The sequence below is a fragment of the Terrapene carolina genome, unplaced genomic scaffold, assembly GCF_002925995.2.
Source record: "Terrapene carolina triunguis isolate 2854851 unplaced genomic scaffold, T_m_triunguis-2.0 Scaffold66, whole genome shotgun sequence".
In the NCBI taxonomy this organism is placed as follows: Eukaryota; Metazoa; Chordata; order Testudines; family Emydidae; genus Terrapene; species Terrapene triunguis.
Window position 1 is genome coordinate 53028041 of NW_020664417.1, and position 17035 is coordinate 53045075.

Consider the following 17035-nt stretch of genomic DNA (forward strand, 5'->3'; position numbering starts at 1 on the left):
AAACAATTTATCAATGGCCTGGAAAAAACATAAAATCATCACTGATAAACTATGCAGCTTACACAAAAATAGGGGGAATGGTAAATAATGAATAAGATAGGTCACTGATTCAAAGCAATCTAGATCGTTTAGTAAACGGTGCAAGTAAACAATATGCAATTTAATATGGCTAAATGTAAATGTATATATCTTGGACCAAAGAATGTAAGCCATACTTACAGGATGGGTGATTCTCCTGCGAAAGCAGCGACTCTGAAAAAGGTTTGGTAGTCGTGGTGGATAATCAGCTGAACATGAACTTCCAGTGTGATGCTGTGGCCAAAAGAGTTAGTGATCCTGGGATGCATAAACAAGGCAATCTCGAGTAAGAGTAGAGAGGTTATTTTACCTCTGTATTTGGCACTGGTGCAACTGCTGTGGAATACGGCATCCAGTTCTGGTGCCCACAATTCAAGTAGGATGTGGATAAATTGGAGAGGGTTGAGAGAAGAGCCATGAGAATGAGGCTGTCTACACTAGAAATCTTACAGCAGCTCAGCTATAATGATGGAGCTGAGCCGCTGTAAGATCTCTGATGTAGCCACTTTATGCCAATGGGAGAGAGCTCACCTGTCGATATAATTAAATCATCCCCAACGAGTGGCGGTAGCTATGTCGGTGGGAGAAGCTCTCCCGCTGACATAGCATGGCTCACACTACTGCTTACACCGGTGTAACATATGGTGCTCAGGGGTGTGGTTTTTTCACACCCCTGAGCAACATAAGTTTTGCCCTCATAAGTGATAGTGTAGACATGGCCTGATTAAAAGATTAGAAAACATACTTTATAGCAGGGGTGGCCAAACCGCGGCTCGTGAGCTGCCTGCGGCTGTTTTACAGTTAAAGTGCAGCTCGTGGAGCCCCCCATACGCCCCATTCTCCGCCTACAAGACTGCAGGGGGGAGGGGAACTTGGGGCTTCTGCCCTGCGGCGGAGTGGTGATTACAACGGTCCTTTCTGATCTGAGAATCTATGAATCATTAAGGCTATGATTTTAGCATGGAGGCCACAGTGTTCACGATAAATTGTGAATTTTATTTAAGTCTGTGACACCTATTAGTGCTGGTTCTTGTGGGTCAGGATCCCTGCTCTGGCCACATGTTTGCACCACCACTCAGGTTTAGTGCACCTGTTCCTCTATAGATGGAGATGAAGGGGCAAATGGGCCAAATTCGATTGGCATAGTGAGCTGGCCCATGTGGTCAGAGTGCCACTCAGGTTTGGCATGTCCACTCATCTACTGCATTATAGAAGGACAGACTGGTCAAATTTGATTGGCATTCCGACCTGGCCCATATGGTTGCAGCACCACTCAGGTTTGGTGTGTCCACCTCTCCGTAGCATGATAGAGGAGCAGACAGGCCAAATTTGACTGGTGTGGCCAGCTAAGAGCACGGGGTTGCAACGCCACTTAAGTTTTGGTGCATCTACCCCTCTGTGGCATGATGAAAGGGCAGATGAGCCAAATTTGTTTGGTGTTGCAACCTAGTATACAAGGTCGCAATGCCACTCAGTTTTGGCACGTCTGTCCCTCTGTAGATTGAGACAGAGGGGAGGATGCATCAAACCTGAGTGGCCCTGTTACTTAGCACATGGGATCACAATGCTCGGTGTGGGGAGCCACGCCCAGCCTTGCAGGACAGGAGCCGCCAGTGAAGGGTGGGCGTGGTTTCCAGTTTCCCCAACACCCATGCCGCCCCTCCTTGCCGGGGCAGACTCACTTTCCAGCCCCCCGGCACCTCGCTTCCTCATTGAGGCAGGCTTGCTCTCCACCCCCTTCTGTGGGCCATGAGCTTTCTGTGGCTATGTTTTTCCCCACACACACCTCTGGCATAAAATGGACTAAAAATTTTTGTGACAAAATTGTAGCCTTAATCATCTACACCCAAAGTCTTTAGTCCCATTTCCCCATAAGTTCTCTTACTTCTCAGGCAAGTCCAAGGTTTCCAGTGGGGGCAGGCACCAGTTGGTGCCCAACTCTCCCCAAATTCAGCACCATTTTTCCCAAGGTGATTGTGTCTCTGTTCTGTTCTTTTGAGGTTTTTATGCTATGCTGATCACTGTAGTATCTGCGCACCTTCCAGTAGTGCATTAAGCAATGTAACTATGCATCTCTCACATTTGTTTTTTCTCTCATTCTCATCTCAGAGGGAGAAGCGTGTGTAATGGAGTATATTATTTTGGTAGGGTTTTTTTAATTTGTTAAATAAATATATCTGTTGCTGTGTGTTTATATTAGAGAAAGCAAGGTCAAAGAAATTGGCATTGCATGTGGAGAGGAAAGTGGTGAGGTTTGTCCAGGTTAGTTCCTGGAGGAGTTCATTCCACAGTCTTGAACCACCCCCAGAGAAGGTTCTTTCTCATGCACAGATGAAGTGTACTCTTATTGTGGAGAGTTGCCTTGTCCCAGAGAAGTGAAGTTATCAACCATGGTCTTCGCCCTGGAGCTTTAGAGACTGTCTTTTAGATATCCTGGGCTCAAGCATGGAGTGCTTTGAAGTTAAGGACTGAGACCTTGAACTTGATCTGAAATTAGGACACCAGTGTAGAGGGTGAAGGACAGGTGTGATGTGCTCATGTAACCTGTCTTGCTGAGAGGAGACACTGCAGCCTTTTGTACCTTTGGAGTTTCCTAAGTGTTGAAGATTTCATGCCCAGTTATATTGCATTGCTGTAGTCCAGCTGATCGTGATGAAGGCATAAATAACTAAGGCCAGGTCTTCATCCACCAGGATGGGACGGAGTCTCCTAGCAAACCAGAGATGGCAGAAAGTATTATGCATGTCTGTTGCGATGTGAGAGCTCAGTGTCAGCGAGGAATCCGAGAGTAATCCTAGAATACGGACTGAATTGACCAATTGTAGATGGGAACCTTCAGCCAAAGGGGAGACTGCACCGTAGCGGCAAACTCTTCAAAGTACTTTGCTTTACCCACCAGCATCATCTCTGTTTTGCTCAGCCAGCTGTTTTTCATCCATGAGCTGATCTCATCCAAGCATTGGGCCACCTTGTTGTGGTCGCATGTGGTGAAGGATAGGTAGAGATATGTGTCAGTTGTGTATTGATGGTATCTGAGTCCATGTTGTCTGACCAGTTCTCCTAATGGTTGCATGTAAATATTGAAAAGGACTGTATAGAGAATTGATCCTTGTGGAACCCCACAAGTGAAGGGTCCAGTGGTGGAGGTGGTTTCCAATTACTACTCTTTGGGTGCATCCTTCCAGGAAGGACTCAGACCATTTTAGCACGTTACCCTGGACTCCTACTACACTTCTCAGGCAAGACAGCAGTATCTCATAGTCAACACTGTCAAACACAGTAGAAAGGTCTGGGAGGATGAGAATGAATGCCTTTTGATAGGATGAGATCATTCATCAGTGCCACTAAAACAGTTTCAGTTTCTCTCCTGCCCCTTTCGGGAACTGTTTTCTCCTTGGCAGTCCTTCAGCATCCCTTTCCTCTTGGGTGTGTTCTCCCCTCCTCCTTTTTCTGGAATGAACAGGATTTGGCTTATATGGCCTCCAGACCACTCCCATTCCCAGCAGCTTCTGAAAGGACTGGAGTCAATTGCTTGGGGTTATTTTTTTCTTCTCCCCTTATGACAGTTCCCTTTGTCATATGCCCTCAAATTTATTCAGGTTCTTTGAAATATGGGCCAATATAAAGAATAAAAAGCTGTTGCTGAATACAGAGGTAAATGAAAGTTTTTAAACTGGCTTAACCCAAGTTGATTCATCATGGCATATAGAAAAGTGATGGCCTCTTAACCTCTGTATCTGGTGAAATAAGATGGTTAGGTTCAGCTATATGGGATACATAACTGACATAAAGAGAAAAGGTGGAGGGAAAATAAAGGTTAGAAGCACTACTCCTTTTGGGGCAAGCGGGAGCTTCATACATTCTATGAGGGGAAAACCAACATGTTCTACAAAAGTTATATTTCCATTTGTTTCTGTTCTCACCCAGGCAGACGTACAAATGTCTACCACAAGACTAAAGTGTGACATGTTATGTTCTTTACCATAAGGACCCATAAAATGAGCTCCATTACAGACAGGTATGTTGTTAGATGATTTTGTTTTAAATGATTTATAGGTAAACATTTTGATGATGTATTCTTATTTAAGATTAAGAGTAGAAGGACTCTAAGTCAGACTTAAGTGTAATGAGGTTATGATTTCTGGCAAAGTTAATGTCTGTTAACTACACTTTAGTTATGAAAACATAGCTATGTAGCCATCATGTTGTAGTACATGTTTTTGTTTAAAATTATATTATTTAAATATGTTTTATATTTGGAACAGCAGCTGCCTAATTGGAATTGTGTTTTGAAATTTGTTGTGTTCTTTGGGTTTTTCTCTTGAAACAACTGATCTGGGGACTTGTTTCAGAATTACTTGAATCCAGGAGCTGGGCTCAAAGTGCTTTCCTTACTATCTGTGGTCCCCTTTTTGTTATAAAATGCTTTACATTAAAGTTTTGAAGTTTTTAGAACATGAAAAAAGTTTGCCTATTGTATAGAACACAATTGGCTTTTTTATAATCAGTTCATCTCTCCAGAAACTAGGGGTAGAATTTTCAAAAGTGCCAAAATGACAGCTTCCCAAGTCTCAAAAGTGACTTGGGCACTTAGGAAACTAGGTTTCATTGACTTTCAGTGAAACTTGGGCTTTTAAATGTCACTTTTGAAAATGGGACTTAGGCACTTTTGAAAATTCTACCACAGGATTCTCCTGCACTGCCTTATTAAGGAAAAGGAAAGAATAATCAAACACTTTTCATAACATTACACCCTTCCTCCTCTTTTTGTCAACTGTGGGTACTATATTTATAGTAGTAACAGACAATACAGGTCTAGTGCTTGCATATGTCCATTACACTGTAGGTGTGTCTGCATCCTATGCACCAGTGCTAGATAGTTTTCCTTAGTGGTACCTTTAGGGGCATCCCAGCTCCTCGTGCTTTGAATGGAGAGTATATAAAGGGTGGAGCTGCCCCACTCCTCCTTCAGTTCCTTCTTACCATTGGTGGTCAGAGTTCTGTGTTCCTCATGAACAAATTTCTTGCTGCTTTTTTTCTTACCTAGTGGTACTTTTTCATCACTCTATTTTTTTCTTTTCTTTTCTAATTTTAAAATTTCTGATTTTAGTTGGGAAAAAAAAAATATTTTTTTTTTTCAGTCAGGCGGGCCTCAAGGTCTTGCCCTTAACTGGGGCAAGCTTGTGCCAAGATCCCTTGGTTTCAAGTCCTGTTTGGGTTGCCAAAATCCCATGTCTGTCAGGGAACCTTATTCGTGCTGCTTCAAGTGCTTGGGTGAGTGCCACAAAAGAGAGACAGGTTTCCATTTGCAGTAGTTTAAAGGCCCGAGCAAAGAAGCTGAGAGAAGAACACCTTCGTTATATCCTTATGGAGGCTGTCCTTAGGCCAGTGTCTGAACCCCTTTGGTTGTTCAAGGGAAGCTTTTTGACGACTCCTCCTTGGAGTGCTCCTTTAGCTTTACCTGGGAATAGGAGCCACAGGAGATTTCTGTCACTGGGACTCTTGTCTTTGAGGCCGAAGACATTGGAGCAATTGTGGTGAAAGAAGCATAAGAAATAGACACTGGACTCCTTGGAATCCACGATACAGGATTGCTCCACAGAAGGTCACTCCAGTACCAAAGGTAGAGTGAATCTCTGATCATGGTGGGGCGACAGCCCATATTAGTGCAGACAACGCCAGAGGCCTGTGTGGTGGCGAGAGATGTGCTATGCCTATCAGTACCACTGTCGCCATTGGTTCAGGGCAGAGATCCTCGGTCAGTACCAGTGCAGGTTCTGAGGCTGTCAGCTCTGGGGCACTCTGTTGTGGGTCCATCACTTAAGGGCCCAGTACCACTGTCTTTGGCCTCATCCATTCCTCCAGTGTCACATTCCTGGCATAGATCCAGAGGATCAGACCCAGTACAGCACAACCATGGCTCTTGGAATACTCTGATTCTTCATCAGACTTTGAGGTGGGCTTTTGAGTCTCATACTACTGAAAGTCCAGAGTGGTGTCCTGGTCCTTTTCTCTTACTCATTAACTGTTTTGAGAAGAGTAGAGCCAGGAATCGAGATGGTTGGACCAGGCACAGCTGGGACCCATTACTGTACCAGCCTCCTAGTTGACTTTATTGGATGCTCCCCAGTATCTAGATCAACATTGCAACTACCTCGCAGAAGCAGATCCCTTAGGGAATAATCTTTTTCTGATGATACTAAGAGGCCTGTGATGGTTGGTACCCATCAGGATTTACCTCAGCCTGCTTCAGACCAGTAGCCTAATCCAGTACTGTAAGACCATCCTCGGGAGCATATTCCCTTGCCTCCCCTTCATGCATCATCTTCATCACCTGATGAAGCCCTGATACTGGAGTGTCCTCCCTGGTCCCAGATTACCTTTAAGGTGTACCTTAAAGGAGAATGCCAACTCTTTACAAGTGGATCTCGTGGGGGAGAATACCCACCAACTGATTGACCCTGTGCATCTGGCTATGACAGGAAAGGTAGCCCTGCCTACAAATGATGCCATTATGCAGGCTATTTAAGATACTGTGGAAAACCCCTTCCTCCATTTCACCTGTGGCCAAATTAATGGAATGTAAATACCAGGTTTCATCCCAGAGATTTGAGCAATTTTGTGGTGGGTTGTCTGGTCTCTCAATCAGCTCTGCAGGGTTCCTTGGATGTGGTGGGTTCTGCTGGCAGGGCTATAGCAATGACTATGCGCCCTTGTACCTGGCTGCAGACCTCGGGGGTTCCTGCAGACATACAACAGACAAATGAGGCCCTTCTCTTTCAGGGCTGTCCTTTGTTCTCATCCACAACAGATGAGGCTTTACACACTCTAAGAACTGTAGAGCAGTTTTAAAGCCCTTGGGCCTCTACACTCCAGCTATGAAGAGGACAAAATATCATCCTCAATTCCAGCCTAGACAGCAATATTCCTTCCATCATGCTGACCATTCCAAAAGAAAGCAAAGGTTTCAGAGAGGGAGACCTCTGCCTCTTACTTCCTCGGTCTCCTCATCCAGACATCCACAGGCCACGAAACAGTCCAAGTGGTCACTGAGAGCACGATAGCGGTGTTTTATGTGGACAAACAAGGGGGTGCCAAGTCAGACCGCTTCTGCCAGGAGGTGGTTGAGCTTTGGAATTTATACATATGGAGCTGAGTCGCTCTCAGGATTTCTCACTTGCCAGGTATTCAAAATGGCTAGGTGGATCACCTGAGCAAATCTTTCAATTTAGACCACAAATGGTCTCGCAACACAGCCATTCTAGCTTTGGTGTTTGGCATAGGAGGTTTTCTGATGGTAGATCTGTTTGCGACTCGGCAAAACAGGAAGTGTCCCCAGTTTTGTCCCAGAGCAGGTCACAGAGCTGGGTCAATCTCAAATGTTTTCCTGGTTTCCATAGGATAAGGACCTGATGTGTGTATATACCAGAGCCCCTGATTCCCAGGTTCATTCTCAAGCTGAAACAAGTCAAGGCAGAATGATCATTATAGCTCCAGCCTGGCCAAGGCAGCCATGGTATTGTGAGTTATGCAAGCTGTGTACTCGAGGACCCTTGTTGTTGCCACTAACCAGAACTATGGGCAGGTGTTGCACCCAAATTCTTGGGTGTTGCACCTCACAACATGGTTCATCAGTGGTCAAATGCAGAGGAGTACACTGCTCAGTGGCAGTCCAGAATGTCCTCCTTAATAGCAGAAAACCTTGTACAATAACACCTTACCTGGGTCAGTGGAAGTGCTTCTCCATCTGGGCAACCTCCTATAATGTGTTCATGACTCAGTCTAACATTCAGACAATTCTGTACTAGTTCTTGCATCTTAAGCAGTCGGGTCTAGCTGTCAGCTCCATTAGGGTGCATCTCGTCACTGTCTCACTGTTTCACTCTCAAATTAATGGTAGAGCTGCTTTTATTAATCCTATCATGACCAGGTTCCTGAAAGGTCTAGATTGAGTGTTCCCACCTATCTGGGACCAGCGCCAATTTGGGATTTGAATTTAGTGTTATCTACTCTTTTATGGATCCTCCTTTTGAGTCTTTAGCTCCCTGCCTGCTTCTACATCTCAGCTAAGGTAGCCTTCTTATGACCATCACCTTGACTGAGATCGTGCAAGAGGTAAATGCACTTGTAAGATAGATCAGTGACTCCATTTTCTATGAAGACAAGGTTCACCTTAGACTGCACCCTAACTTCCTCTCAAAGGTAGTATCAGATTTCACCTGAATCAGACTATACTTAGCAGTTTTCTTTCCAAAGCCACGTGCTCACAAGGATGAACAAAGACTGCTTGCTCTGGATGTGCATCAAGCTTTGGCTTTTTACCTGAATATGACAAAGCTCTCTTGGGTTTTTTCCCACCTGTTTGTTCTGTGGAGCATATGAAAACTTAACCAATTATAACGACTTTCAAAGTGGATCACTAGCAGCATCACTCTGTTTTGCTGCCAAATGTGTAAAGCCTCTGAGGAGGTGGCAGCACGCTCAACCAGAGCACGTTCAGCCTTTGTAGCTTTTGTGGCATATGTCCCTGTTATGACTATCTGAAGATCAGTGATGTGGTCTTCCAGACATACATTCACCAGACATTCCACGCTGGCTGAGACATTAAGGGAAGATGCCAATGTAGGAAGAGTAATCCTACAGTCCCTCTTCCAAAGAGACTCTGAACCCTGCCACCTTGGATTTACAGCTTGGGAGTCACCTATTGCGAGATGGATATATGCAAGAACTCAAAAAAGAAAAAAAAAATTACTCACCATCTCATAACTGTTCTTCTTTGAGATGTGTTGCATATGTCCATTACGCAACCCACCCGCCTCTCCTAGTGGATCGTAGTCTACGATTAGTTTCCAGTGCGAAAGAACTGAAAGAGTTCAGGGCAGTTCTGCTCTTTATACCCTCTCCTCCGAACATGAGGAGCTGAGGTATGGGCAGGACCGCCTCTACGGGTACTGCTAAGGAAAATTCTCCAGTATTGGGCGCACAGGATATGCGCACACCTTGTAGTGTAATGGACATCTGCAACACATCTCGAAGAACAACAGTTTGAGAAGGTGAATAACCGTTGGTTTACTAGCATCTACCATTCACAGTATCACAAATCACTTTACAATATGTGAGTCACAAATTAGAGAGAGAGATGAGTGCAAGGTAAGATTTAGAGGGAAAGTGTTTTCATATCTCGAAGGAAGGAAGGAAGAGTCAGAGATTAACTTTCCCAACTCTGAAAAGTTATGGGGAGGCAAAAATTGGAGGACTGTACTAAGTAGACGTGGAAATTAATAGAATAGCTTAGAGCGGTAAGATGGAGAAAGTCTAATATGTGGTAGTTTTGAAAACCAGGCGTGGATTGATTCGCACTTTAAAATAAATACAAAAGAAGTGATGTAGGGAATAAAGTGCAAGATGGTCCTATTTAAGTGAAAGAGTATATTCTGACTTCTGATGTTTAGAGACTGATTTGGGAATACCGTAAAAGGAATTGCAATAGTCGAAAAGAATACAAAGGATGCTTTTTTTTATATATATATATATAATTATGAATAACCCTATAATTAAAATTAAGGGCTTGCAAACAAACAACAAAGATCTTATAGCAAAGTGATCTGTCCTCTCCTTTGTTTGGAAGGACAGTAGCAAAGGTACTGTTCAAAAAGATTTAAAACTAACACAGGATGGTGTAAGCCAAGTATGCAGAGAGGATTGTTTGTGAGATATCTCGTTAAAAACTTAAATATTCTGAAAATAACTTGAGATATATCTTAAAAATGTCAGCCTTTTAAAATACAGGGTTTTAGTAAACTATCTATAGGCAACAACTTATAAAGTACGTGGATTCATTGAAACTGTTTGGCTTTGTAAAACTTAGATCACAATAAAACAGTGCTCCTATATCTTGGGTTAGTTGAACTATTGAATGATGAGCTTCCTTTGCTTGCCATTTTGTGTATTCCTTCTCATAGTGTTAGCAGTCTGTGAGAGACTATTGTGTTCTAATATTTGTCTGTATTCTCTCTTCTAGAGATGATGGTAGTATTTTTGATGGTCTGGTGGAAGAAGATGACAAGGATAAAGCAAAAAGGTAGTCTTTTTTTTAAGTTAGCTTATGCTAAAATGTCCTTTATTTGGCTGCTTTGGTAAATCCAAATATATTAACAGAATAAAAATGTGACTGTGTTTGTGACCATACAATAAAACAGAACTTCCCCGTAGTGTTTATATGTCAGGTTATGTCATATTTTTCTACATATGGGTTATTTACTTTGAAGTGTTGGTTAAAGGAGTCTTTGTGCCTCAAGTTCAAATATGACTGTCCCTGTATATGAAGACTCTTATTTCAAGTAATGGGCAGCTTGTTCCTTCCCTGTGACAATGGATGTCTTGCATGGAGGATCCCTCCCAAACACAGCCTTCACTGTCATGACTCCAAGGGTATGTCTGTACTGCATCTGGGAGTGAACCTCCCAATCCAGGTCCATAGACCATCACTCCCACTCCAGGCTTGAAAGCTTGAGCTCCAATCCAAGTTACGTGATCTCTGAATAGCAGTACTATATAGAATAGAACCTCTTCCCAGGTTACTAACTCAAGTCACTAATTAGGTTTGGACTCCCAGATTTCTTTTGTGGTGGTTAAAAGGGTTTCAAGGCTCAAATTGACTTCAGCTGGAACATGAATAATCTCCACGCCTATCTGCCTATGCTGATTTAGAGAATGGCTAGCCAGTAACAGGTTGTTGTGCCCACTGGATTTCTGCTCTTGCAGATGCTCCCCAGAAGGATATGGCCCTCTAATCTTCACCAGTAGGCACAAAGGCATACGTGGCAAGCATCCCATTCTAGTGGTTCAGGCCATCACTGAAATAGGCACTTGCTGCTGTGAACAGTCATCAGAGTCAAGTGCCTAGATTAGATCGGTTCTCCCGATCTAATTCTTTTTATCAATACATTAGAAGCAAGAGGAAGACCAAAGACAGGGTAGGCCCACTGCTTAGTGAAGAGGGAGAAACAGTAACAGGAAACTTGGAAATGGCAGAGATGCTTAATGACTTCTTTGTTTCGGTCTTCACCGAGAAGTCTGAAGGAATGCCTATCCTAGTGAATGCTAATGGGAAGGGGGTAGGTTTAGCAGATAAAATAAAAAAAGAACAAGTTAAAAATCACTTAGAAAAGTTAGATGCCTGCAAGTCACCAGGGCCCGATGAAATGCATCCTAGAATACTCAAGGAGCTAATAGAGGAGGTATCTGAGCCTCTAGCTATTATCTTTGGAAAATCATGGGAGACGGGAGAGATTCCAGAAGACTGGAAAAGGGCAAATATAGTGCCCATCTATAAAAAGGGAAATAAAAACAACCCAGGAAACTACAGACCAGTTAGTTTAACTTCTGTGCCAGGGAAGATAATGGAGCAAGTAATTAAGGAAATCATCTGCAAACACTTGGAAGGTGGTAAGGTGATAGGGAACAGCCAGCATGGATTTGTAAAGAACAAATCATGTCAAACCAATCTGATAGCTTTCTTCGATAGGATAACGAGTCTTGTGGATAAGGGAGAAGCTGTGGATGTGGTATACCTAGACTTTAGTAAGGCATTTGATACGGTCTCGCATGATATTCTTATCGACAAACTAGGCAAATACAATTTAGAGGGGGCTACTATAAGGTGGGTGCATAACTGGCTGGATAACCGTACTCAGAGAGTTGTTATTAATGGTTCCCAATCCTGCTGGAAAGGCATAACGAGTGGGGTTCCGCAGGGGTCTGTTTTGGGACCGGCTCTGTTCAATATCTTCATTAACGACTTAGATATTGGCATAGAAAGTACGCTTATTAAGTTTGCGGATGATACCAAACTGGGAGGGATTGCAACTGCTTTGGAGGACAGGGTCATAATTCAAAATGATCTGGACAAATTGGAGAAATGGTCTGAGTTAAACAGGATGAAGTTTAACAAAGACAAATGCAAAGTGCTCCACTTAGGAAGAAAAAATCAGTTTCACACATACAGAATGGGAAGAGACTGTCTAGGAAGGAGTACGGCAGAAAGGGATCTAGGGGTTATAGTGGACCACAAGCTAAATATGAGTCAACAGTGTGATGCTGTTGCAAAAAAAGCAAACGTGATTCTGGGATGTATTAACAGGTGTGTTGTGAGCAAGACACGAGAAGTCATTCTTCCGCTCTACTCTGCTCTGGTTAGGCCTCAGCTGGAGTATTGTGTCCAGTTCTGGGCACCGCATTTCAAGAAAGATGTGGAGAAATTGGAAAGGGTCCAGAGAAGAGCAACAAGAATGATTAAAGGTCTTGCGAACATGACCTATGAAGCAAGGCTGAAAGAATTGGGTTTGTTTAGTTTGGAAAAGAGAAGACTGAGAGGGGACATGATAGCAGTTTTCAGGTATCTAAAAGGGTGTCATAAGGAGGAGGGAGAAAACTTGTTCACCTTAGCCTCTGAGGATAGAACAAGAAGCAATGGGCTTAAACTGCAGCAAGGGAGGTCTAGGTTGGACATTAGGAAAAAGTTCCTAACTGTCAGGGTGGTTAAACACTGGAATAAATTGCCTAGGGAGGTTGTGGAATCTCCATCTCTGGAGATATTTAAGAGTAGGTTAGATAAATGTCTATCAGGGATGGTCTAGACAGTATTTGGTCCTGCCATGCGGGCAGGGGACTGGACTCGATGACCTCTCGAGGTCCCTTCCAGTCCTAGAATCTATGAATCTATGAATCTATGAATCCCCTTTTTGTCCTGCTGACCCACTGCAAGACAAAAGGAAGGAGTGTATATTGCTGGAAATGACTTAGTTTCTGAAATCTCTATTTAACATCCTTGTTTGCTACAGTGACTAGCGATCACCCAGGTAAGAGGACAGCATAGTAGCCTAATTTTAAAATAAACAGCTGAGGAATTTTTGTCCACGTCCCTAAGTCCTCCATATACTTAACACTTGTATCATGACCACAAATGAATGGTTAGATGTTTGGCTATTAAATGAATATTGAATTGATGGTTATATTTGCTACCATTGTCAAATTTTATCTCATTTTGGTGTTAATCTGTAAGTAGATGTTCATTGTTATATTCACAGAATTTATACTATCAGTAATACACACCTTTGTAAGAGTTGACTCCTCTAACTCTCATTCCAAATTGAAAATTTGATTAAAACCTGTCATCTGTGAAATATTCTTGACACAGTTTGCTTCTGTTTTTATAACATGGTTTCCTTTTTTGTGTTTTTCAGAGTGTCTAGAAACAAGTCTGAAAAGAAACGTAGAGATCAGTTTAATGTTCTCATCAAAGAGCTTGGTTCCATGCTCCCGGGTAATGTTCGGAAGATGGATAAATCCACTGTATTGCAGAAAAGCATTGACTTTTTACGGAAGCACAAAGGTAATTCTGTGGTGTAACAAGACAGCTAGAAAACTGAAATCTTTCGATTGGGTTTTGGTTCAGACCTTTAATTCTCCGCAATAACCTGCAAAACAGCTCCCCAAACCAAAGCTGTACAAGGGATATCTTTACAGATGAAGGATTTCCACATACAGACATCATAAATGGAGCATGTTGTTTAGTCACTCAATAAGTAACCAAGCCAAGAAAATGTGCTAATCTATTCATACTACTGTACAAAGTGCACCAAAATCTTAATTATAGTTTTAGTTTTTGTATTGTTAATTTTCCCAAAACCTAAACATTTCTGAAGCGTCTCCATTTAATTCTATGAATACATCTACACAGGAACCCCCCTCACCTCCTCCCAAAAAAACAACAACAACGCAAACCCACAGCTCATGGCAGTGCGTCTCAGAGTTTGGGCCCGAATGTCTACACAGCTATTTTTAGCCTCGCAGCATGAGCTGGAATCAGTTGACCTGGGCTCTGAGACTTGCTGCCCTGGTGTGCTTTTTTTGTTTTGCTGTGTAGACTTGCCCTGTGTCTCTTTGTGTCTTGTTAGTTTATTCATAAGTATTATGTTTTTGATCCCTTTCATACATAATAATTCTAAAGCTACTTCTTGGGCAGAATTCTGAAGAAAATTATGATTTTTTATTTTATTTTCATGTCACATGATTTTTAGTAGCTGCTTTATAGTACTTCTAGTGTCTGATCTCTGGGAATAAACTGAAGGATTAGCATTTTCTTGTCAGTCCACTGAGTTATTTCCTGTGTACTTTACAAATTCCATTGAAATCCTCAGTTTCAAAGAAACTTCAGTATGACGAGAATTTTCTGTTTTGAGAAAATTGCCCTTATTTATTCCAGTGTCTAAACTAAGGAAGTTTCTTAATGTATTAACAGAATGGATGGTTCTTCCTCTCCATGGTGGTTGAGTTTGATTCAAAAGTATCTTATTTTCTCTCAGTCTTTCTCTCAGTTAAGACAACCATGGCTTCCCCCACACATAGTTTTTCCTCTTGTTCTGTATACATTAATATAGCACCTTGCAGTTCATGCTGGTAGATGTGAGATTAAAAAAAAATTTTGTTTACTACAGATGTACTACTAATTATACATGCTCATTATACTAATATACTGTAAAGTTATCCTTCCAGACTCAGCAGCTGAGAGCTATTGCATGCTAGCCAAAAACAAGCAAACTGAAACAAAACACTGTCTGCTAGGTAACATCCAGGGGATATGATGAAGAGAAGTTGCCCTCTGCAACTTTTGAGCAGAATATACTGTCTTTCCCAGGAGGAGGTGGAGAAATAAGAAACATATAAGGGTAATATAACCCATATGAAACAGATGGATAATATAACAAGCAAAGCTGGGAAGGCGATTCATACATATACCTATCCACACGTTCATATGGTGATTGTCAATACAACTTTCATCCCATGGTTATGCTTGCATGCCCGTTGTATATCCTCTATTTGAGTATTATGGTTACTGTCCTAATAGCACCAGATGCTTATTAGAACAATACCATTAAAACAGTAAATACAACAATTAAAATGGAACAAAAAAGAGAAAACATGCATGCATGTATTAATAGATTTAATAACATTAAATGTTTAACCATGCTGTGTTATATTAGTAAGACATATGTTTAACATTGATACTTCTGAAAACACAGAAACAAATCAAACTTGTATCAAACCCCTTTTCTCCAAGGAGAGTTAGTCCATGTAGGACACTCTGAAGTTTTTGTAATGTTTTCTATTGACTAGTTATTACAAGTAGGTGAAATATGCTACTGTTTTGTTTCATAATAGTTTTATTGCTTGTATTTTTAATGGTTGTTTGCAACATTGGCATCCCAAAACATTAAAAAAAAAAAAAAAAAAGTAAAAATCACCTCTGTAACAAATTTCATCAGTCAACCAGCAAAAAACAATGCATGGATTAGAGACTTTGCCCCAAAAAAGAAGTGCCAGGGTTTCTCTGAAGTTCACTAGAGATTATTGCTATTGATTTTACATGGAAGGCTCTCCGATACTATGGTAATGGATGACAGTAGAAAACCATAACTTAGATATCTCAGGCACTTAGTCTGGGGTAGGCATTCTTTCTTGTTTTGTTAAAATTGAAATAAACAAGTCAGCTTCCAGAGTAATGGATTAGTACAGTTGATACCAGATTGGTGCATCTGAATCAGTACCAGGCTGTAAATAATACATTGCCTCCTTTATCAGAATTATTTTAAAAATTAACCGTTTCACAAATGAAGAAACACATTGGAAATTGAAGTTTGTGTTAAAATGCAATTTCAAAAATGTGATCACTAACAAATACAGTGAGAATAATACCTGCCCCACTAAATGAGGGGTGGGCCCACCATTTGCTCAAATTTACAATCTAGGGATCTGGTCAAACTCTGAGCTGCAATTAGAAGATCAAGTACATCAACAGCCAGGACAGCTTTTTATCATTTAAGTACAACCAGGAGGTTGTCACTGTTCTTCTCTGCTATGGCGGTCATTTGTGTCTTTATCACTTTAAGATTAGACTACTTCAACTTACTCTGCATGGCCTTAAAATTGACCAGAAACTGAAGCTAGTGCAGAATGCCTCAGCCTTCTTATTAAACAGAATGTCTTGCCACAAGCATATTCAGGCCATGCTTGATGACCTGCACTGGCTTCCTGAGGGTTTCCAGGTGAATTTTAAACTCTTTGTCTCATTTATCTGGAGAGCTCTTGTCCAGCTTAACACTACATTAATTTGAGATCTGACAGAATCACAGCACAAGGTGATTTGACCGCAGCTGTGTGAATACAAGTTTCTGCTAGCATTGTCTTCCTACTCTCTAAGACAGAATGTTGTCATGCTGTTGGATAACTTTCCATTTTTTAATCACCCTTCCAGGAACTAACATTTTGGTGTGATGAGTGGACTGCAGAAGGGAATGGAAAAAAATGACTTTTTTTTTTCCTTCTTCATATTACAGCAGACTAAAGAGCTTTCCCTCAATTCATATAATTCAGTGGTGTGAATTAATTGCTTCCAGGAGTGTGAATCATAAATGAATATTCATGTATATGTTTCTGATTACAGAAATCACTGCACAGTCAGATGCCAGTGAAATTCGACAGGACTGGAAACCTACATTCCTTAGTAATGAAGAGTTCACACAGTTAATGTTGGAGGTATATTACTATTTCTATCTTTTTGAAAAGAGAGGATTCTCCTTAGCTAACCACCACTATGTGATGATAGAATCTTTTAGCTTAATGGTATTCCTTTTCAAATCCATATTTTAATTGCAACACTATCTATCTAGAAATCTGCAAATAAGTATCTTTACAAATGTAATTTTAACTAAATGGGCTATAATATATTGTAAATACAAAAGTGTACTATTAAGTTTATGAAAACTGTTCTTTAAAACTATAATTAGAAATCATTTTTTTAAAAGGCATAACTGTGCATCTACACAAAGATGACTGGTACCTTTATGGCAGAATTAGCTTAGTTTTTTATGCTTAAACTAAACGCTAATTACCAAAA

At 41.4% G+C, this 17035-nt stretch overlaps 1 protein-coding gene and 1 long non-coding RNA gene across 2 annotated transcripts in view; both read left to right on the forward strand.

Annotated features, from left to right (window-relative positions):
• LOC115271165 overlaps positions 1–4090 on the forward strand; it is a 65585-nt gene extending 61495 nt beyond the window's left edge. The window contains exon 5 of the long non-coding RNA XR_003899766.1: positions 4006–4090. This is a non-coding gene — a long non-coding RNA (uncharacterized LOC115271165). The remainder of the gene's footprint in view (positions 1–4005) is intronic.
• A 5127-nt stretch (positions 4091–9217) lies between these two features.
• The window catches only part of CLOCK (clock circadian regulator), a 44136-nt gene continuing 36318 nt past the window's right edge, over positions 9218–17035 (forward strand). Inside the window, exons 1-4 of the mRNA XM_029910619.1 lie at positions 9218–9228; positions 10100–10159; positions 13323–13471; positions 16583–16674. Coding sequence (XP_029766479.1) covers positions 9218–9228; positions 10100–10159; positions 13323–13471; positions 16583–16674 — 312 coding nt within the window. The remainder of the gene's footprint in view (positions 9229–10099; positions 10160–13322; positions 13472–16582; positions 16675–17035) is intronic.